This window comes from Oncorhynchus keta, chromosome 30, assembly GCF_023373465.1.
Source record: "Oncorhynchus keta strain PuntledgeMale-10-30-2019 chromosome 30, Oket_V2, whole genome shotgun sequence".
NCBI lineage: Eukaryota > Metazoa > Chordata > Actinopteri > Salmoniformes > Salmonidae > Oncorhynchus > Oncorhynchus keta.
Window position 1 is genome coordinate 50,852,579 of NC_068450.1, and position 23,905 is coordinate 50,876,483.

A 23,905-nucleotide genomic window follows, 5' to 3' on the forward strand; every position below is an offset into this window, starting at 1 on the left:
AAAGCTTATGGTCAACAACCCAAAAAGTGTGTGTGTGTCTATAATTTTATTACAGCAAGGGGAGTGCTGTCAGACTAGATGGTGGCTGATCGCTCATCTCTGTACTTGCTTCCCAAATGGCACCCTATTCCCTATATAGTGTCCTACTTTTGACCGGGGTCCATAGGGTGTCATTTCGGACACAGCGGTCTATATGATAGCACCACCAGTGTATTTGCAAACAGAAAGGAGGCTTATTTCATTCTGTTCTTTTCCTGTCCTCCTCGGTTAGCCATGATGTCATGCTGTAAAGGAGCCCTGTCCCCGGCGCTGTAACAATGGCGATGCTGGGTTTTGATTGACTGCTGGGCTTGGGCGTTGTTATGGAACAGCCCGTGGGGGAAATTAGGCCATTTCCTGTTCTGGCCACCCTGTCGTCCCCCCACTTGCCGCGCGCACAGCTACCACACACACACACACACACCACACACACACACACACACACTGTTCATCTCACATATATGGTGGTCATGCCAACTAAATGGTTGACTGGGATGGCCAAGGGGTTTTAGGTAGGTGATGGTTGGGCAGCTGAAGAGACACCGTGTGGAAAGGCTGTGTGCCTGTAACTGTCCATGCCTGTAAATTTGCACACACACACAACAGTGGTTCTGTGTAAGCTAGCTATCTTGAATGTCTCCGCCCATGATCCGAAACAGACTCCTTTCCAGCTGCTGTGCGTATTTTGCTCTCATGAACTTTTGTGTGTTGTGAGTGAGGGTATACGTGTCTGTCTGTGTTTATGGCCTGTGCCAGTGCCCACCAGGCCCACTCTCACACTCAGCCAAACTAGGCCCAAATCACAGGCTGTTTAACCACAGGATGCTAACTGCAACTCAGCACAGCAGGCCTTTTCTCCCTCCCTGTTCTCTCTTCTTTCCCTCACTCTGATCCCTCCCTGCTCTCTCTCTCGCTCTCTGCTCTTCTCTCTCTCTTTGCTCCCTCTCTGCTTTTCTTTCTCCCTTCCTCTCTCACTCTTCTGCTTCTTCCTCTCACTCTTTCTTTGAGCTGTTAACACAGAAGAAAATAAAGATTTGGAGGTAGAGAATGCAGCAAAGTATGTAAGCTCTCTCTTTTCTTTCTGCTCTCTCTCAGGGGAATAAGAGGAGAGGGGATTTTCAAAGCAAGCCCTTCCTGCCTTTCCTCTCCACTGCTCCCTCCACACTTAAACACATTGCTCCTCTCTTTGAGACATTGCTATTACATTATACCACCTTCCACACACACACTCTAACATAATAATGCTGATCTTGGATCAGATTGCGGGTCACACACAGCTTTATTCTCGTGAAATTTCAGGAATTTTTGAGTAAAAATGTTTGACCATTAACAATCCCATTTTTCCCTAACTCCTAAACCTTAACCCCAAAACCATAAACCTAACCCTTAAGCTTTAAAATAGCATTTGAAAAAAAGTGTTTTTCTACACTGTCAAGATATTCGGGTGAATTATCAGGACATTGGGGTCCTGTTAAGCTAGGAAAACAAGTGCACACACACACAGTATCAAAAGCAGCGCTCAATTTGGGGTTTTCCCCCCATGTACCTGTGGAGGGTCCTGTTGTCTGGTACAGTTAAGGGGAAGCACTATACCCCCTGGAAAACCAATGAGATTACCTAAGGCCTGAGCTTCTAAATAGTCTGTTCCATCTGAATGGGCTGCTATCAGACCTGGCTTTAAATACTTGATTGAGCTCAATGGAACCCATAGAATATACCCCAAACTGCAAACCTGCCTGCCTGGCACTCTAGGCAGGCTTGCACATACGTTCAAAGGTTTTGAAAGATTTCAAATAGTATTTGAACCCAGGTCTGGCTGTTGTAGGGGTTCATGTACTGTAGGAACACAGGGAAATATTGTGGGGATAACACTGTGCCTTTGTGTCTTTAGGCTACTTTGTCACACACTGCTGTCATGCCCGTGATACCATGTTGCCGTGTGTGTGCTTGTTTCTGTCTCACTTCTCACTGGGTGTGTGTGTGTGAGTGTGAAAAGAGAGAACGGGGGGGGGCGTAGTCATTGAAATATGTGTTTACAGTTTAGTGGTAGAGGGTGTGCGTCCGTGCGTGTGTACATTTGAAGTCGGGAGTTTGCATACACTAATGCATCATTAAAACTCGTTTTTCAACCACTCCACACATTTCTTGTAAACAAACTATAGTTTTGGCAAGTCGGTTAGGACATCTACTGTGTGCATGACACAAGTCATTTTTCCAACAATTTGTTTACAGACAGATTATTTCACTTATAATTCACTGTATCACAATTCCAGTGGGTCAGAAGTTTACATACACAGTAAGCTGACTGTGTAATTAAACAGCCTGGAAAATTCCAGAAAATGATGTCATGGCTTTAGAAGCTTCTGATAGGCTAATTGACATCATTTGAGTCAATTTGAGATGTACCTGTGGATGTATTTCAAGGCCTACCTTCAAACTCAGTGCCTTTGCTTGATATCATGGGGAAATCAAAAGAAATCAGCCAAGGCCTCAGAAGAATGTAGACCTCCACAAGTCTGGTTTATCCTTGGGAGCAATTTCCAAACGCCTGAAGGTACCACGTTCATCTGTACAAACAATAGTACGCAAGTATAAACACTATGGGACCACATAGCCATCATACTGCTCAGGAAGGAGACTCATTCTGTCTCCTAGAGATGAACGTACTTTGGTGCGAAAAGTGCAAATCAATCCCGGAACAAAAGCAAAGGACCTTGTGAAGATGCTGGAGGAAACGGGTACGAAAGTATCTATATCCACAATAAAACAAGTTCTATATTGACATAACCTGAAAGGCCGCTCAGTAAGGAAGAAGTCACTGCTCCAAAATTGCCATAAAAAAGCCAGACACATGGGGGCAAAGATTTGTACTTTTTGGAGAAATGTCCTCTGGTCTGATGAAACAAATATAGCTCACCAAAAAAACAAAATTCACCCAACTTATGATGGGAAGCTTGTGGAAGGCTACCCAAAATGTTTGAACCAAGTTAAACAATTTTAAAGGCAATGCTACCAAATACTAATTGAGTGCATGTCAACTTCTGACCCACTGGGAATGTGATGAAAGAAATAAAAGCTAAAATAAATCATTCTCTCTACAATTATTCTGACATTTCACATTCTTAAAATAAGGGTGATCCCTAAGACATGGATTTTTTTACTAGGATTAAATGTGAAAAACTGAGTTTAAATGTATTTGGCTCAGGTGGATGTAAACTTCCAACTTCAACTGTATGTGACCATGTGTGAGGGAGTGTTTTCTTGTGTCCCACTGTGTGTGGCTGTGCCTCCCCATGTCCTCATGGAGCCTATCAGTAGATAAAGATAAGATAGCGTTCCTCTGACTGGATCCCGTGCTGTGTTTTCATTCCTAACTTTGTGTGACACTAATACTCCACTAAACTGTTTCCCTCTCCAACCAGGAAGTGATGCAATAGGAACAGGATGTGAAGGGGTCAGCTATTACACCAATATGATTATGTCTGCCTGATGTTGGAGGGGATCAAAAAGGAGTGTGGTCAGAGATTGGTTTAGTCACACAGATGTAGGTGGGGGTTTAGGGGAAGGGGCTTCGGTGACGTGTGTGTGTGTGTGTGTGTGTGTGGTGCGCACACACTCACCTCTAGGGGCTTTAAAGGCTTGTAGTGTCACTGGCTCAAGATCTACCGGTGTGGCATTTAGTCATGACACTGCACATGATTTACACACAGTGTCATGACCCAGCAGTGTAAAAGGTGGGAAATAAATAATTAAATCACCTATTTTCTAATCTGTCCACAAGAGGGTGCTCTGTCATTGTCATTAGATGGCGCAACGAGGCTTTGTGATACAGAATACCACGGCAACGTCCCAAATGGCACCCCATTCCCTTCATAGTGCATTACAGAGCCCTAGTGCACAATAAGGGAATAGGGTGACATTTGGGACACAGTTATTGACTGGATGTGGCTGACAGTCGACTTCGACTCTTATCGCCAATGTCTGAACATGGGTATGATGGCATTCAGCATGTGTTATACTGTGTCTCTGGCAGACAACAGGGAATAGCCTCCTGCCGTTGCGCAGCCTTATCTATCCACATTATAGAGCTCTTTTTGGTGGTTGCCATGGTAACATGTAAGGAGGTTGAGCTGGTGAAGTTGTGGATTCATCGCGGCCACTGTGCGATGGAATTCTCTCTTAGTAAATGTGTCTGCGTATGCTTGTGTGCACGTGAATTGAAATGTTTTAATCCTTTCAATTGTAATGTGATTCCTGTATTCAAATGAGGTACTCTGTGTCTGCCTACAGATGGCGGATATGTCTGACGATGAGCTGGACCACGGGGCAGAGGAGGAGGACAGTGATAAGGAAGACCAGGACCTGGACAAAATGTTTGGAGCCTGGTTGGGAGAACTGGACAAACTCACACAGGTATTGCAGTAGGGGAGGATGGGCGTATCCTGGTAGCCGGGTCATGGATACCATATCTTGGCAATGGTATCCTAGCAAACTAAATCCAAGTAACCATATTCTAGTAACAATATCATAGTAATAGTATCCATGCAACCATGTCTTAGTAACTGTAACCTAGTAACCGTACCCTTGCAATCGTATCCTGGTAACCGTATCTCGCCAACCATATTATCCTAGTTTCCCACCCATTCGCTGAGTCATGTTAGCTTTCTTCCACTTCCTTCAAGCCTGTTGAAGTCTGGTATTGTTATGCATTAAAGACATGCTCCTGTACTTTGTTTTATGTGTAGTAGCGGTCGACCGATTCTGATTTTTCAACGACGATACCGATTTAAAACAGCAAAAGATGTTTATGGTTAGGTACATTTGTGCAATGATTGTGCTTTTTTTCGCGAATGCGCCTTTGTTAAATCATCACCCATTTGGCGAAGTAGGCTGTGATTCGTTGATGAAATAACAGGCACTGCATTGATTATATGCAACTCAGGACAAGCTAGTGTCGTGTCTTTGGCTATTAAGTGATTTGACATGCTATTCTATAAAATAATTTCTTCGTAATTAATATTACCTGATTGAGCTAATCATGTAAATGTAATGTAATGTAACTAGAGTCGGGCACCACAAAATAATATTTATAGAGCTGTAATATAAGACCTAGTAATATTTTACATCAATAGCAGTCAATATCAATCGTCATCTTAATTCAGTCTCAACCAAGAATTTACAACTTTCAGATATCTGCACGAACCCTGGCTAACAATTTGAATCAGCAATGCAAAATTGGGTTCAATGATTTATTTACTAAATACCTAACTAATCACACAGAATTACACACACACGTAATTAAATCATAACTTGATTACAAATTACGTCATAAAGGAAACGTCCCTAGCGGGCGGAACCGTTATGACAGCTGGTTACACAAAAGAAAAGGGCTGGGTTTGAGTGAAAGAGCGGGAAGACTGAGGGACACAGGGAGAAGCTGTGCTATCTTAAATACAGTATCTGATGCATTCTAAATGACCATTTGGAAAAGGAAAATGCAATAAATATTTACTCTGAGCTGCGCTTCGGTAGGTTGGTGGTAGATGGAAGGCCGTGTTGCCAAACCGAGTCCTTTGAAGAATGTCTCTGGTTGTCAATTGGATACGTTGTAGTAACGTCGTTGGGTGATAGACTGGATACTCTGTCTGTTCCTTCCTAACTCTCGTTGCATCTGCTGTTGCTAACTCAACGGCTAGGAGGTATCACTTCTGTAGTGAATAAGAGTTCAAAGTGCATACCATTCACAACCAAAGCTCACGCTGATGTTGGCTTCGTTCTGTAGTTATTATCAGAACCATTCTGACATTGGACCGTCGTCCTACATCCTCGGAACAGGAGGTTATATTGTCATCAAGGGCTTATATAGGAAAGGAGAGGAGGGCGTGTTGGAAAAGTTTTATAGCCCATGTCCTTTCACAGGGGCGGGCCACTGATTGAGCAGAGCCCTATCTTATGAAAACCCAAATCTCACATTTTAGATGCTAAAATCACATTTCATCCCATCACGAATAATTTCATATTCAAACATTTAAATTGAACAACAATTCCATGTTAATCCGATAACTCTGATGTGTAGACTTTCCACTAGAGTTTGTCATCTTATCATTGATGAGAATGTCTCAGATGACAACCGAACTGACATCATATTCATTAAGTACCACCGCATATGTTCAATTGGTCGGATTACCAGAATATAGTTTATTTCCTCCCACCTTCTGATGTTCCCAGAATCTCTATGTTAACCAAGGGTTTTGCAAATGTAACATCCGTAGGGTAGAGAGAGGAAAAAGGGGGGGAGAGGTATTTGACTGTCATAAACCTATCCCCAGGCCAACGTTATGACACTATTTAAACTAGTAATATCATCAACCATGTGTAGTTAACTAGTGATTATGTTAAGATTGATAGTTGTTTTATAAGATATGTTTAATGCTAGCTAGCACCTTACCGTGGCCCCTTGCTGCACTCGCATAACAGGTGGTCAGCCTGCCACGCAGTTTCCTCGTGGATTGCAACGTAATCGGCCATAATCGGTGTCCAGAAATGCAGATTACCGATTGTTATGAAAACTTGAAATCGGCCATGCCAATTAATCAGTCAACCCCTGTGTAGTTCATACATGCATAATCTATGAGAATGTTTTACCTCAATTAGCCATGGAATCCCTAGTTTGAAAACTACTTGTTTCTGGAATCTGTGGGGTGCCATTTTCCCTACATTTATCTCCACGTGGGCCAGTCCCCTAGCAATTTGCGTTTCAGCCAATGAGCTTCCGCCAATGAGCTTCAGCCCCTCGCCATTTGAGTGACAGCTAACAAGACGCACACACAGTTGAGCGAGAGGGCAATAATTTGTGAGGTAGTACGCAATATTCTGTGACTATTCAGAACGAGTGGCTAAAAAGTATCAGAGACCATCTTTAAGATGGTGGGGATTTTGATAGTGTGATTTGTCCTCTACAGAGTCTGGATGACGGGAAGCCACAGAAGTCGGTCCAGAAGGCCCCTCTCAGACAGGAAACCAACATGGCTAACTTTTCTTACCGCTTCTCCATGTACAACATCAACGGTAAGACACACACTCAGACCTATATGCCCTACCCACTTCCTGCAGAGCAATGGTGTCTGTGACATGCCTGTGTGACCCACACAACCATTGCTTTACTGCTGTGCAAAAGTACCTTTTCAACCGTCACACTTTCATTATATTTTAGCTTCTATTTAGTGTGTGTGTGTGTGTGTGTGTGTGTGCGTGTGCGTGTGCGTGTACTAGCATGTGTGTATACAAAATAACATGGATTCACACTCCCCTTTTCCCCCTCCTTACAGAGGCTTTGAACCAGACGACAGAGACCGTAGACCTGGATGCCCTGATGGCTGACCTGTGTTCCATAGAACAGGAGCTCAGCACCATCGGCAAGCCCAACACCGGCACCGCCCGCCAGGCTAAATGTCAACAGCGATGCCCGGGGGGTCGCAGCGCCAGTGCCAAGCAAACTGGCAGTGGTGGGGGGAGTAGCAGCGGGGGCAGCACCAGCAGTAGTACCCGGGCCTCACCGGCCTCCACCGTCCGAGGGGGCAGCTCCAACTCCCACGGGCGCCCGTCGGCATCGAACCTCTCGCTGGACGACATCACGGCCCAGTTGGAGCAGGCGTCACTCAGCATGGACGAGGCGGCGCACCAGACTTCTTCCTCCTACTCCTCGACCACCCTCCGGCGCCCCTCGGCAGGTTCCTCGTCCTCGCAGCACCGGAGGACGGGCTCGGTGGGCACCATTAGTGAACATGAGGCGGGGGGCCACTCCTCGAGGTCCAGCGTTAATTCTGCATCCGCGTCCAGCATGGACTCTCTGGATATCGACAAGGTGCTGTCTAGGACAGTAGGAGGGCCCGAGCAGGACGGGGGTTCACAAGGCCCCCAGCCGCCACAGGACCCGGCCAGTACTGAGGTAAGGCACACACACTCATACACACACTCCAATCTTCACAATCCTCTTTTCCCAATTGTTTCCTAAAAACTAACTAAGATGTACCATGAATAGCAATATCTCTTCGTGAAACATTATTACCACTGATAGTTTGTTCATTTCTATCCTCTGTTGTCTGTATGAGAGTCAACCTGCATCAAGGCCCAGTTATCTCGGCCTATCAAAAGCCCTTTTTCATGTGCAGGCTTTTAGTTCGGGTTCGATTGCTGTTTATGGGGCATTGTGGGACTTCCTTTATTCAGACTAAAAGGGTGGGCTGGCTATCTGAGTTATGACAGTGAAAGGCTGTTTGGTTAGGGGGGAAAATAAACTGCTGTAGTGGTTTGTTTGTTCAAACATGATGAAAGATGATGAATGGTATGATGATGATGAGTGTGTGTGTGTGTACGCACGTCCTCTCGAAACCACCCTCTCTAGTTCCCTGCATGGTACACTTCCACTGCATGATGTTTTGACGTCCCAACTGCATGTCATGTGTGCACCGTACAACTCATTGTATTACATTTGTTTGCTATCCGTGTAACACGCAATGTTGTGTGTGTGTGTGTGTGTGTAGACTACCCATTGGAAAGTGTGGTATTTACAGTACAGTGAGTGAATGCATTGTAATCACTGAAGTCTGCATGTGTGATATGGATTACAATGTATCTACTGTACCCGTTTTGCTGTAAACTGAACCTGCTTGACTTAAGTACGCAAACTTAGTTTAGGTTTACAAGATGGAAAGGAGAAAATATATATGCCACTTAGCAGAGGCTTTTATCCGACACGACTAACAGAACAGTGCCTGCATACATACAGTATGTAGTATGTTGTCACTAATTGAACCCACACCCTGGCATTGCTAGCGCCACACATGACCACATATAGAATCAGTATGCGATGGAGAGATTGAATAAGTGGAAGGTAAGGTGTTGAAAGGATAATGTGAACATTTTAAATGGAGAAAGAGAGCTTAACGCCTACTTGAATAAAGTGCACCTTCCCCGTCCCCTTGCATGTTTACTGTGTGTGTGTGTTTGCATCCTCTCTGCACCCATAATGCACCTCCCCGTTTCCCAGCATGCCTCACTACTGCGACGGGCCAATGGTAAGCCGGCCAGACGGCAGCTTGACCTCACCTCATGGGAGGGTGAAGTGGATCTGGACACTGTAAGTGTGTGTGTGTGTGTGTGTGTGTGTGTGTGTGTGTGTGTGTGTGTGTGTGTGTTGAAGAAAAAGCCAGACCTGTATGTAGTGTACAGCATGTGTGTGATTGTGTACAGGTGGGTATTAGCAATCAACTTCAGTAATCACAGCAGTATAATCATTAGAAAATGTGCTTTTGATAAATCGTCTCTCTTCCCCATCCACAGCGATCTAATATGACTACCACCACAAACAATGCTCCAACTTTTGGACCTCTCTTGCTTCCACACTTTAACCCCCCCCCTTTCAAAAGCATTTTTAATGAGCCATTGAGAATCATTGCCCTGACTGTCTTATCTGTTTCTCTCCTCACCTCTGCGCCACCAAGCACTCTTATCTGGACAGAGAAACGTCCCTCATTCTGAAAAGCATTGCAGGAAAGCCTTCTCACCTGCTGACCAAGGTGACGCCTCATTCGCTTGCTTATGCTTGCTTGTGGTTGAACTACACTTCTTTACCATCTCCCTAAGCTCCTCCCACAGTGCCAACACCCACCCACAATGCTCGATTGACCTGATTTGGCTCGTTTTACTTCTCTCTCATCCTTCCGTAGCTTTCTTTTCCCGCCTTTCTCCTGTATGCAGCCCCCTGCTTATATCCCTCCTTTGTCCATTTTATTTTTCTCGTGTTCCTCCCTGTGCTGATGTGTCCATTTTATTACCTGCACTCCTTTCCTCTAGTAGGGGGAAAGAAATGTAGGGTAGGTAACTGGCACTGCGGCTCAGTACAGTTTTGCACTCTATCTAACTTCACTGTCATGACAGTCTTGCAGACAGACCTGGGTCAATATACACTTATGTAAAATACTTTCAAATGTACTTGACTTGATTTGCCTGGGACAATAGAACCAACATAATCCCAAAAGTGCAAAACCAAGCACACCTACTGACCATACTTTTCCTGAGTTGAATTTGAAAGTACGTGACATGCGCTTGACCCAAATCTGGAGTGTTGTTTTATAATAACCCCATACATAAGGGCTGCGTTCAGTTGCACTAGGTCTGGAGCATGACTGCATGCCTGTGTGAATCGACGCTGGTTGATATGTGCCTGAGCTTAGAGAAATGGAGCTAGATGTGCGTGTGTGTGTGTGTGTAACTCTGAACGCTCTCTTTTATATTATGAAGTCTTTGATGTGTGAGCAACTAATGCTATGGTATAAACCAGTGTTCCTCAACCTGCGGTCCACGGGCCGGGTCTGGTCCTTGGGATGTTGCATACCGGTCCCTCAGGCGGTTAGTTGTCAGACACTGATTCGGTCAACTTTCCAGTGCTCGGTTTAATGGAAGTGGTCGACCAGGGAAGAATGGTCATTTTACGTACGTAAACAGTAGCTTGCAGCCCCCTGGTCCAAAAAAGGTTGAGAAACACTGGTATCAAGGTTGGTGTCGATTCCATTTCAATTAGATCAATACAGGAAGTTAACAGAAATTCAAATTCCAATGTTCTTTATTGTTTCTTACTGAATTGAGACACTGTTCATGGAATTGACCCCAACCCTGTCTGGTATGGTAAGCATGATCCTGAAACCAACAGGAGCCGAGACTTTGACATTGTCACAAGGCTATTTAGCTGAAAACGTCAATGGATTTGACCTGAGCCCACCTCTCCACAGCTAAAGAGAAATAACAAGCCCGGTCATTTTATAGATTACTGACTGGTCTGGTGCAGTGAAATGACACAGGGAAATTTACATGAAGAAAATAAGGAGCAGTGTAGTATGTTTAAGATATTTGTCTCAGAAATAGCTGGCCTGTTTCGTTTGAATCGGCCTAATCCTCTTTCGGGTTAGAAAAGAGGGTCGCTCTCTCCCCCTCTCGGTGCTCCGCTATTCCTTTGCTCTCTTTCTCTCTCTCTCTATCATGTGTGTGTTTATTTATCCATCATCTTTAATCTAGAACCCCTTCTCCCCTCCCTCCCCACATTAAAGTACATTCTTGGCATTTGTTTGATGGTTGTGTGTCAGATGTTGACTTTGGTGGATTGTAAAACTTGGCCACTTTCGATCAAGATTTATTTTGCCTTCAAAACAAAAGCCGCTGAGCCAGTGCTCGTCCTGAGATACACAGGGAGCAGTAGTGATAGATACTGTATTCCAGGGTGAAGAATGGAGATATACTGTATTTCTGTCAATGCTGTAAATGGCAACATTTTATTTATATATATAAATTTCAAAAATGTACCCCCTTTTTTCCCCCAATTTTGTGGTATCCAATTGTTAGTAGCTACTATCTTATCTCATCGCTACAACTCCCGTACGGGCTCGGGAGAGACGAAGGTTGAAAGTCATGCGTCCTCCGATACACAACCCAACCAAGCCGCACTGCTTCTTAACACAGCGCGCATCCAACCCGGAAGCCAGCCGCACCAATGTGTCGGAGGAAACATTGTGCACCTGGCAACCTTGGTTAGCGCGCACTGCACCCGGCCCGCCACAGGAGTCGCTGGTGCACGATAAGACAAGGATATCCCTACCGGCCAAACCCTCCCTAACCCGGACGACGCTATGTCAATTGTGCGTCGCCCCACGGACCTCCCGGTCACGGCCGGTTAAGACAGAGCCTGGGCGCGAACCCAGGGTCTCTGGTGGCACAGCTGGCGCTGCAGTATAGCGCCCTTAACCACTGCGCCACCCAGGAGGCAACATTTTGGCAAATCTCTCTGTGATGCACAGACCCAAGAGCGTTTGTTTTCAGCTTTCCTTGATTAGCGCAAACGCTAGCCAAGGCCGTCTGACATATTAGTACATCAGTTAATAAACAATTATCACTACACAAAAGAAGACCCAAAACAAATTCATCAAGCACTTTTTAATTTATGCGGACGGCCTAAATTATCATAATGTATGGGAACGTAATTATGCAGTCATTCTCGGGGGGACGCTAACTGTATTGCTGCTCATTCGAATATTATGGATGCCAACACCTGGAGGATTGTGGGTAGGAGGAGGCACACATCTGTATGTCTTCTGACATAGTATCTCAAATGATTAAACACACATCCAAACGCAAAATTTCATGACTAGGACCTGGGGCCGTATGATTTAATTGACTAATTATGGACTAATTATGGAGTTATTATAGTCCCATGTTGCACGAGGCTATTTGTTTATGAGCTGTTTTAAAGCCGTCCGTCCATGTCTGTATTCAGAATGCCATGTAAATGGGTTTAGAGGGAGAGCGAGAGTTCCTTGAGGTGTTTGTGGCAATGGGAGGGTTTGTATGTCAGTGTTACACGACACTTTTACACAGAGACGGCGAGAGCGAGAAAGAGCGAGGGAAAGAAAGGGAGAGTAGATTGCCGTTTCACCACACTATCCCTTCTCCCCTGCTTCATGAGTCAGAATAGAACAACGAAGTACAGAGGGATGATGAGGGAGAGAGGGAGGGGAACAATAGGAAGGGAAAGAGGGTAAAACTTCAAAGGGAAAGAGCGAGACCGGCTCTTTATAGGCGCAGCAGAAAATCCTGTTTTGAATTCAGCCTCCATGAAATCCTGTGAAAATGCAGTAGGACAGTGCCTACAGTAGAGACGGAGGGATATCTAGTTTCCAGTGTTTACCGAGGAGCATGCAGGAAGCAAAGTGCTGGGGGGGGCTTGGAGCTGAGGTTTTGCGGTCTCTCTGGATGGAAGTCCAAAAGCTAAATTAACAGTGTGACTGGGATTGACTCCATATTGTAATCCTCCATTGGTCCTTTAAGCCCTTAAACACACGCACACATACAAACACACTCCACACTAAAAGCCTGTCACTGCGTGTTGGCCAAACAGTGCGTTTCTTGCATTACCCCTGCCGCTCATGCAGAAAGGTAGTCTGGGTCAAGGATGGGGTGCCCCCCTCCAAATATTCACTGCCCTACTCCTCTAATACCACTCCCTGTTTACTGTTGTCCGGGGGCGGGGGGTCAGCTTCCCCTGCACTGATTAGATAAGGGGGAAGAGTCTGGCGAATGGGTCCTCTTGGTTGGTGAGAGGAGAGCGGGTACACATTGTGATTGGGTGACGGGACAGAGGGGTCCTCTCTGTCGCCAGCCGGTGAAGGGGTTCTCCTGTTTGTATGGGGATTATGGCTTGGCGATTGGGCACGCTCCCAGGACTCCGCAGCTGTTCCACAGAGAGAGGGGGGAAACAAGAGAATGTGGAAGGATGGAAGGGGGAGGGGCGTCTCGCCTCCCAGTCTCTGAGTTAGAGGGGTTAGTGGTGCTCATCCTGTGCGTAGAGTATGTGTGTGTATGCCAAGGAGCCTGTACTCTCACACTCCACTCCGGTCTTGCTTTCCTGTCTGTTGTCTGTGAGTGGAAGCAGGTTGAAGTCGCTTTGCATTGGTCTCAGTTACTCCCGAAGGACTTAAACAAATATCTCTCCTTCGCTCTTGCTCTCAACAACAGTCTTATTTCCTTTTCTTAAATACATTGCTTTCTGCCATTCATCTTGACTCGATAGGGTCTTGGAAGGAGAAGATCGGGATTTTGGAATGGTGACATTACAACATCGGGAAAATCAATTTGTTTTTGTAGTATCTAGGCTTTCTCTATATACTATGTAAGTGTCTTTGGTTTTTTGTTTTGTTGTGGAGAAAACGCATACTTTTAGGACCCAACTTCATATCATCTGCAGATTCTTGCCGTTTGGGGAATCCTCCACTATTGTCTCCCATCCACCGTGTAGCGAGACCAAAGGGAAATCCACACCTCTGCTGCTGCTCTAGTAGAGAGAAAGAGCGAGAGGACGATAATGGGGAGAAAGGGATGAAAGAGCGGCCATCTTTGAGCGCTTTTTTCCCCCCTCAATTTTTACCAATGGAGCACTGGTGATTCAGGGCAATCTACCGTTGGGTTGAAGTCGGAAGTGTTGGGCTGATCTGTGTGTGAGGACACACTCGTTCTGTGTTGTGGTGGCTACCAGAGATGGAGGTGATGGCGTCTTGCTGGAGGGGCCAGGTAAACAATTCCAGTGCCATTGATGGAATGCACAGTATGTATACGATTGCACATCTCTGGCTGACTGAGAGGTAGAAAGTGATATGTGAGGTGTTGGTCTCACTCTGTCAAATGGAGTTCAGAGAGCATCAACTGAACTGTCTGCCCTGCGATGAGGAGAGGTATGTAACGAGTAGGAGAAGGTGATAGAGGAGGAGGTTGGCTCAGTATTGAAGGCTCCTGTTGGTTTTTGTGCGTGTATGTGTTTGACCATTGTGTGTGTGTTAACTGTTGCTCTGTGTCTAGGAGGAGCAGGGGGCCAAAGTGAAGGCCGAGAAGATCCGAGTGGCCCTGGAGAAAATCAAGGAGGCGCAAGTCAAAAAGGTAAGGTTCTGACTAGGGTTGCAAAATTCCTGGAACTTTCAATAAATTCTCTGGTTTTTCCCAAAATACCGGTTGGAGGATTTCTGGAATCAGGAGGAAATAAGCAGGAAATCCGAAGACCTCCAACCAGGACTTCTGGAAAACCAGGGAATTTATTGAAAGCGACCAGAATTTTGCAACCCTAAGTTCTGACCTAACCCACAGTACACACTGTGTTTTTCTACACTTGTTTTTCCACAGTATGTGCTGTACATTCCCATTGGGATACATAGTTCCCTAAGATCCTCTCCCCCATATCTGCTTCAGATTCACTGCGTGAACTAACTTCATTCAGAGAGCTGCAGTGAAGCGCTGTGAAAATAGGTCACTGCAGTGTGTGCCTCTGAAAGAGACGGAGAATGAGAGACAATCAGACATTTTGCACTGGCATCCATAAGACTGCTTATTCTTTGGGTTGATTAAAACAAGTCTTGTTTTCGTGAACAACTGGGGTCCTTTGCATTGTGTTCCAGTCAGTGAATTGGTTCTGTGAGCCACACCAGGCACCATTTCAGCCCATCGGACCAGTTCACCAGTGTGAGTGAGCTTGAATGAAGTGCAACTGCTCTGAATGAAACAGCTCCATTGAACACAGTGATGTTTTTTTTTCTCCCAGTACATTATGGAGAGAGCAGACCCACCATTTCAGCCCACACTGACTGATTGAGCCAGCTGTTAGATCCCAACAAAATGCAAAAGATTGTGCCCTCTTCAAATATGTTGGTGTTTTACACCACGGTAGATATAGTATGTTAATTGTATAGAACACAGAAAAATGTGACATTTTGTGAATCTTGCTTTGAAACTGTGTGTGTTGTTGAATTTTCTCTATATTACCGTATTGCAATATAAAAGGCAGCAAAGATTGAATGTTATATTGAAACCGATTACACCTCCACTTTGCTAGAGGCTTGGAATTTAGATTTGATTTTAGGAGGGCAGATTTTGGACTCCTATGATTTAGAATGGGAGGATTTTTTTAAGGGGGGGGATCTATGGAAGCGTCCCTAATGGAACCATATTCCCTATATAGTGCATGACTTTTGACCAAAAGTAGTGCACTATATAGGGAACAGGGTGCCATTTGGGACTAAACCCATGACTGTGGATGTAGGTCAAACTCAATGGATGCCCATGTCTAGGGCACAGTCGCTTCCTGGCTACAGTTTGGTTTAGCGATCTATTTGATCGGCTCTACTAACTTAGTGATTGGATGCTGTAGTCCCTGTGGAAGGGGATTACTGGGCACTTCCATGGGTGCTTGCTGTTTTTTGCTCCCTACCATGTCACACGCCCATAAGCACGTACACACAACAACAAAAACATTTTTATTGTCACATACACCAGATTAGGTGCAGTGAAATGTTCTTTTACAGGGTCAGCCATAGAAGTACGGCGCCCCTGGAACAAATTAGTGTTAAGTGCCTTGCTCAAAGGCACATTGACAGATTTATCACCTTGTTGGCTCTGATATTTGAACCAGCAACCTTTTTGGTTACTAACCCACCTTTCTAACTGCTAGGCTACCTGCCGCCTAGACTCTCACTGCTGGGGCTATGGGAGCCCAGTTGTGTCACAAGGGGGATTTAGCCGCAGTGGTCTCAGATAAGGTTAAGCCTATGGGGTGCATTCAATGGACCAAACCAGCGCTGGAGACCAGGACTGCAGCCGAACAGGGGCCTGATTTGGTTGAACATTGTATACTTTAGATATGTTTTCTAGATGGCAGCATGGAGACAGGACTAAGTTCATTTGAAGACTGTTTCAGTCTTTGGAGCCATGACCTTTTTAGATCCACTTGGTAAATACACTATGTCTGTATCCAAAATGGCACCCTATTCTCTGTATAAAGGCTCTGGTCAAAAGTAGTGCACTATATAGGGAATAGGGTGCCATTTCAGGTGCAGCCTGCATTTTAACCATCGTGTCGTGACCCCATACTCCACGCTGTGGTATATCACTGGTTCAAATCACATCCTCAATAGTTGTCCTGGGGGCATGGAAACATCCCTCTTAAATTGATTTCATATCAACAATTATGTTATGAAGCAGCCTGATCCAAGATCTGCTTATGCTCTTGCTGACCTTGTCCCCAAGCTCAAGTATCTGGTGCATAGAGCCTGGTAACACTGAGGCAGGAGGGAGAGGGAGCGAGCCTGCTTCAGCTGTATTAGATGGGACTTGCATTAGATGGGACTTGCATTAGATGGGACTTGCATTAGATGGGACTTGCATTAGATGGGACTAGATGAAAAATTGCCAAATGAGTTAGGAGTTAAGGGTTATGCTAGATGGTGCTGGACTAATAGATCAGCCAATTTAAAACCAGCGGTTGTTTAGTCTGCTCCTGCCATAGACTTTCTGTCAAATCCTGTTCTGAGGCGCTGAAAACTCGACAGTTCAACTGAGAGGGAGCCAGCTGATGGACGAGGTTAAGTTCTTGCTAACTCCATTGCCGTCATTCTCAAGCCAAAACATTCGTTATGACCAGAGGTTTGGCACGGTGGCACAAACAGCCTGGCACTCAGGCTAGTGTGAGAACTGTTCCATACAAAGAGCCTGGCACTCAAGCTAGTGTGAGAACTGTTCCATACAAACAGCCTGGCACTCAGGCTAGTGTGAGAACTGTTCCATACAAAGAGCCTGGCACTCAGGCTAGTGTGAGAACTGTTCCATACAAAGAGCCTGAACGTTCTGCACCTCTTCCGCCGCCTCTTTCTCCTCATCCCTCTTCGTCGTCCTCCTCAGCTGGTGATCCGGGTGCACATGTCGGACGAGAGCTCCAAGACCGTGATGGTGGATGAGAGACAGACTGTCAGACAGGTGCTGGACAGCCTGCTGGACAAGTCCCACTGTGGCTACAGCCCCGACTGGGCACTGGTGGAGACCATCAACGAGCTGCAAATGGGTATGGATATACTATCAGACAGATACTGGGAATATACTGGGGGGGAGAGGTCAGATATTGGGGAGATACTTGAGAAGATACTGGAGGACCCCGGGGGCGGGTGCGATATTGAGGATGGTACTGGTGGATAAACTGGGGGAGAGTGAGGCATACTGGGGAAGTACTGTGCCACTGAGACAAACGTGGACTCGGACAGTGTCAGCTTGTAGTGTTAGGTAGTCTAGGTAGTAGCTAGTATTGTATCCGTTTGTGTTTTGAAGACTGCCCTAGAGTGCCTCTGTAACTGTTGATCTGTCTGACGGCGTGAGGCAGGGATTGGGCGCCCAGCCTTTAATGCTAGACGAAGCACTCGCGTTTAGGCGCAGGCAGCGTGGTTATTTAAGCTGCGTCACACATAGCACCCTTTTCCTTCTATAGTGACCAGGGTATGCTTAGTCCGGATTGAATCGTGTTTCACATACACACTCCCTCGCTCTTTCTGTCCTCAGAGCGGATCTTTGAGGACCATGAGAACTTGGTGGAGAACCTACTGAATTGGACCAGAGACAGCCATAACAAACTGATGTTCATCGAGCGCATCGAGAAATATGCCCTCTTCAAGAACCCCCAGGTAGGAACTAAGAAACCCTCCCAATGTGTTGTGTGTACACTACTCGCACAGCTTTAGTGTGGAGTACACACATTTCTTATGCCTGCTTAGTGCCCTTGAGTGTGTGTTTTTAAGAAGTAGGTCACAGCTCTGGCAATAAACGACTGAATAATGCATTGGACATGAGAAGGCTAGGTGAGCCAGCTTGCCTGGAGGAGTGTGTGTGATCTGCTGTTTTCAACTCGTGTCTAATTCTCCTTTGCTTTCCTTGCCTCTTTCTCTCTATTTTCCCCACTTATTTACAGAACTACTTGTTGGGGAGGAAGGAGACCTCTGAAATGGCCGATAGGAATAAAGAGGCCCTACTGGAGGTAAGACATACATGCTCCCTCACACAGTCTCTCCCAATCTACCACCCACATTCCGCTCGCCCCCCCCCCCTCCCCCTTTGATTACACTAATAAATGATGTGTTTGTGCAGGAGTGTTTCTGTGGCAGCTCGGTTTCAGTACCAGAAATAGAGGGAATCCTCTGGCTGAAGGATGACGGGAAGAAGTCGTGGAAGAAACGATACTTCCTGCTGCGCGCATCAGGGATCTACTACGTGCCCAAAGGCAAAGCTAAGGTTAGCCACCCACTGACTACGTCGATCATAGCTACTTTGTGACAACTACTGATTTAAAAAGGGCTTTATAAAATACAATTGTGTGCGCGTGTGTTTAACCCGGTGTGTGTGTGTCCCTGATTAATGTATTCGGTTCACATGTTGTCAGTTAATGAGAAACAGATCCACACCATCTCTCTGGTATTTCCTGTTTCTGGATATGACTCCACCGGGATCGACCGAGCACGTGCCTCCTCTCCTATTGCATCATGGGTCATTGGTTACCCCCAGAGACCAATATTTCTCAACTGCAGCCCCATGTTGTGTGTGTGTGTATATGCTTTAACTTTTAACCCAGGGTTGTGTTCAGAAGGCATGAAACAGAAGTTAACCTTGGACTTGTATTTTTCAAAATGTTTTCCCATTGCGTTGGGGGTAGTAGAGGTTAAAATCATATTTTTTGTCCCACTTCCACACCGTTTCTGTATTCTCTTTCTTGTCCTCTCTGATTATCCCATCAGTTGTCTCCTTTTTTATGTATATACAATGCCACCTTGTGGGGTGTTAATTCTGCAGTGAATGAACCAGAAATCTGATACGTTGAGTTGTTGCAACACACACACGCACAACACTAAAAGCCTGTCACTGTGTGTTGGCAAAACAGTGCGTATTTCAACCTCTACTTACATTAATACCTTAACAAACCAGTTTGGCCTCTAGACATGGGCCTTGGCCCGCCTGTAACCAATAACATATAATCAATTATATGTCAATATAAACTCAGCAAAAAATGAAACGTCCTCACTGTCAACTGAGTTTATTTTCAGCAAACTTAACATGTGTAAATATTTGTATGAACATAACAAGATTCAACAACTGAGACATAAACTGAAGTTCCACAGACATGTGACTAACAGAAATGGAATAATGTGTCCCTGAACAAAGGGGGGTGGGTACAAAGTAACTGTCAGTATCTGGTGTGGCCACCAGCTGCATTAAGTACTGCAGTGCATCTCCTCCTCATGGACTGCACCTGATTTTCCAATTCTTGCTGTGAGATGTTACCCCACTCTTCCACCAAGGCACCTGCAAGTTTCCGGACATTTCTGGGGAGAATGGCCCTAGCCCTCCTATCCAACAGGTCCCAGATGTGCTCAATGAGGTTGAGATCTGGGCTCTTCGCTGGCCATGGCAAAACACTGACATTCCTGTCTTGCAGGAAATCACGCACAGAACGAGCAGTATGGCTGGTGGCATCGTCATACTGGAGGGTCATGTCCGGATGAGGGAAGGGTACCACATGAGGGAGGAGGATGTCTTACCTGTAACGCACAGCGTTGTGACTGCCTGCAATGACAACAAGCCCAGTCTGATGATACTGTGACACACCGCCCCAGACCATGACAGACCCTCCGCCTCCAAATCGATCCCGCTCCAGAGTACAGGCCTCGGTGTAATGCTCATTCCTTCGACGATAAACACGAATCAGACCATCACCCCCTGTGAGACAAAACCACGACTCGTCAGAGAAGAGCACTTTTTGCTAGTCCTGTCTGGTCCAGCGGCGGTAGGTTTGTTCCCATAGGCGACGCGGTTGCCGGTGATGTCTGGTGAGGATCTTCCTTACCACAGGCCTACAAGCCCTCAGTCCAGCGTCTCTCAGCCTATTGCGGACAGTCTGAGCACTGATGGAGGGATTGTGCGTTCCTGGTGTACTTCGGGCAGTGGTTGTTGCCATCATGTACCTGTCCCGCAGGTGTGATGTTCAGATGTACTGATCCTGTGCAGGTGTTGTTACACGTGGTCTGCCACTGCGAGGACGGTCAGCTGTCTGTCCTGTCTCCCTGTAGCGCTGTCTTCGGCGTCTCATATTATGGACATTGCAATTTCTTGCCCTGGCCACATCTGCAGTCCTCGTGCCTCCTTGCAGCAATGCCTAAGGCATGTTCACGCAGATGAACAGGGACCCTGGGCATCATTATTTTGGTGTTTTTCAGAGTCAATAGAAAGGCCTCTTTAGTGCCCTAAGTTTTCATAACTGTGACCTTAATTGCCTACAGTCTGTAAGCTATTAGTGTCTTAACAACCGTTCCACAGGTGCATGTTCATTAATTGTTTATGGTTCATTGAACAAGCATGGGAAACAGTGTTTAAACCCTTTACAATGATGAACTGTGAAGTTATTTGGATTTTTACGAATTATCTTTGAAAGAAAGGGTCCTGAGAAAGGGATGTTTTTTTTTTTGCCGAGTATATCTCCACTCACTCTCCTCTTTCTCCCTCCATATAGACTTCTCTAGTCTAAAGCCTCAGACAATTAATTTATTTAAAGTTTTTGCGAAAATCGGTCAGCCTTTTAACTTTAACTGTTGTTGAGAGTTGCAATAGTAGACGGCACAAGAAGTATTTAGAAATGTGGTATTTCATGGGCAGGTTTCCTCTCGTCATTCACTGACAGACCTTAGAGCAGTTGTTCCCAATATAAAAAAAGGAATTCAGTCCGGCTTTAAACTCGCTTGTAATAGTGGAATGCACAAGGTGCAATTTGGAAATTGGGTAGTGTATCATCACTTCCTCTTGTCATGTTAGCCATTATATACCTTAGAGCTATTTATAACTTGTCAGAAATTTCCAGATCAACTAGCCCATGTCGGTTAACAATTGTATTTAGTTTTTGTAGCCCATAGATATTGTTGTAATTTGATGATGATGTTCCCCAATGTTGGAAGGTGGCCCGAGTGGGGGTTTGTTGCTATGCCGATAAACAACCATATCCATCCGAACTTTTGCCACCTAGGAAATTGTGTGACCGGACCTTATCAAATAGTATTTCAGTACCCTTGCAATTAATGATATAACCAATCATATCTAAAGATATGAATCCTGTCTCTCCCTCTATATAGGCCTCCAGGGACCTGGTATGCTTTCTACAGCTGGACCACGTTAATGTGTACTACGGCCAGGACTACCGCAGCAAGTACAAGGCCCCCACAGACTACTGCCTGGCCCTTAAGGTAAGCCAAACCCCCCTCCTCCCTTTCACCTAATGGAACACTCCACTTCTTCTTCTTGTGGAGAATTGATTAGGGACTCATTTTTAGACAAGGGGTGGCACATTTTTAGAGTAGTGGTGTTGCGGTGAGCCTGGACAAGCCCATTAAGATGGATCTGCTGTGTGGGTGGATGTGGTCTGGGTAATGCCATCCTATGAGGTCTTAACACCAATGCCCTGTCCACTTAATAGGACCATTACTGTGCCCGTTATGATCGGCATACTGTTACTCATCAGTCACTTTCAGCCTGTCTCCACGCCACTTCTTTTTAAAATCACACAACCCCTGAAAAACACCAACAATAAGTATTAAGGCGCCACTCTCCTATATTATTAATGTTGATCTGTCTTTAGCTGTAGTCAAACTAACAGGCACAAAGGCAATTTTCAAGGATGGTTTTGGAATCAATATCTTTACCGGAACGATCATGGCCGCTCAGACACCTAGAGAGAATATTTGCCGCACTCAGTAAAACTCGAATAGAACTAGAAAGGAAAATTACTTTGAGAAGACGTCTAAAATATGCGTGTTCCCGACGTTGAAGTTGGGTTCAATTTAGGTGCTGAATGAACGTTGAACAGAATGTATAGCCGTCTATGTTTGGGCCAAATCAAAGGCTGGTCTAGACCGAACAAAATCTGAACATAAACATCTATGATTGGTTCGATTTGTTCCGGACCAAAAACCAACGTACGTGGAATTCCAGACCGTTCTAGACTGCACAAAAAAGGCATCTGGACAGGACCAAAGAAACACATCCAAAAGGTGTCAGTGTTGGTCCCTGCTTATTGAGGTATAGACCACAGTGTCACCTGAAATTGAATTTTAGGAATGCACATCTATGTGGTGGGCCTACCGTTTTGTAGAACACCCAAAAATACGTCAGTGTCGGTCCACGCTTACTGGGGTGTAGCCTACCATGTGGCCCACAATGGAATTTTAGGAATGCCCATTCATATGGGTAGGCCCACCGTTTGTAAAAAATAAAAAAAACTGTCCGTTGCATTGCCTTCTATTAGTCCTGATTCCTGTGAGTAATCAATTTGGCTATTTAAACTCTGAATATCAGCTACCCAACTTTTTCCGGAGGAGTTATCCTGAACCTATTTGCAATGTGTTTACACAGCGGGAAATGCAGAAGTATTTCCTTTTTCGCTATGATCCGCTTGTAAAAAATGCAAACTTGAAACCACTGATCAGGACAATTTAGCCCATAGGATCAAACTTCTGGACAGCAGAAGGACCTGATTGGCCATTCCTCCAATGAACGAAGTGAAACTACATGTGTTGTGTTGTCATGGTAACACGCATGTCTCTGTGTGTTCAGCACCCCCAGATCCAGAAGAAGTCCCAGTACATCAAGTATCTGTGCTGTGATGATGTCAGGACCCTCCACCAATGGTTCAACGGCATTCGCATCGCCAAGGTAAACCTTAACCTCCTCGTCACTCTCAAACATGACTATTAGAGGCTATATAGAACTTTTGCTCTTAAGCCAAAAGGGGTCCCCTAAACTTAAAGCTTTTTTAAAAAAAATTTTTTTTAAATCCCCAAAAACTAAAGATGGTGTTTTACAAGATTTGTTCAATATTAAATCCTATATTTACATGAAGCATGCAACCAAAATACACGGAAGAAGAAAAAAAATACACCATTCGATGTAAACAATTAGCAACTGTGACCTCTCTCTTTCCCCCACGATGGCGGTGATGTAGTACGGGAAACAGCTGTATGTGAACTACCAGGAGGCCATGAAACGCACAGAGGCGGCCTACGACTGGTCCTCCCTCTCCACCTCCAGCATCCGCTCTGGCTCCAGCTCCGGGTCAGCCAGTCTGCCCGGTGAGTCAGCCTTCCAGGGCTTCCAACTGGTCTGGGATCAGCTGCTCAAATCCACGGTGGTCCACTGAGGCCGAATGGTAGTGGCTGGGGGACTGTGATAGACAAGCACAGATCCGGCATCAGCTTGGTTGTCATTTCGAATTCAGTCGATTCAGAAGAGATTGATATGCTATTAATCAATTGATATCCTATTATTTTCAAAGACTACTTTTTGATTCAATTTCTGAATTGGAGTTCAGATGGAATTGACCACTGTCAAGCAGTAGGTAAATTGATTCTAGTTCTGATCTTGAATCAGTTGTTGTGGCTTTGAGGGTACACGATAAAACTCTAGTCTATCTATAGACACATGG

General features: G+C 45.4%; 1 protein-coding gene across 1 annotated transcript in view; it reads left to right on the top strand.

Annotated features, from left to right (window-relative positions):
• LOC118363988 (ras-associated and pleckstrin homology domains-containing protein 1-like) overlaps positions 1–23,905 on the top strand; it is a 79,969-nt gene that overhangs the window by 46,023 nt on the left and 10,041 nt on the right. The window contains 13 exon segments of the mRNA XM_052488509.1: positions 4,330–4,452; positions 7,002–7,107; positions 7,368–7,987; positions 9,089–9,178; positions 9,543–9,617; positions 14,440–14,517; positions 17,305–17,464; positions 17,953–18,074; positions 18,359–18,424; positions 18,535–18,678; positions 21,561–21,671; positions 23,038–23,136; positions 23,426–23,552. Coding sequence (XP_052344469.1) covers positions 4,330–4,452; positions 7,002–7,107; positions 7,368–7,987; positions 9,089–9,178; positions 9,543–9,617; positions 14,440–14,517; positions 17,305–17,464; positions 17,953–18,074; positions 18,359–18,424; positions 18,535–18,678; positions 21,561–21,671; positions 23,038–23,136; positions 23,426–23,552 — 1,921 coding nt within the window.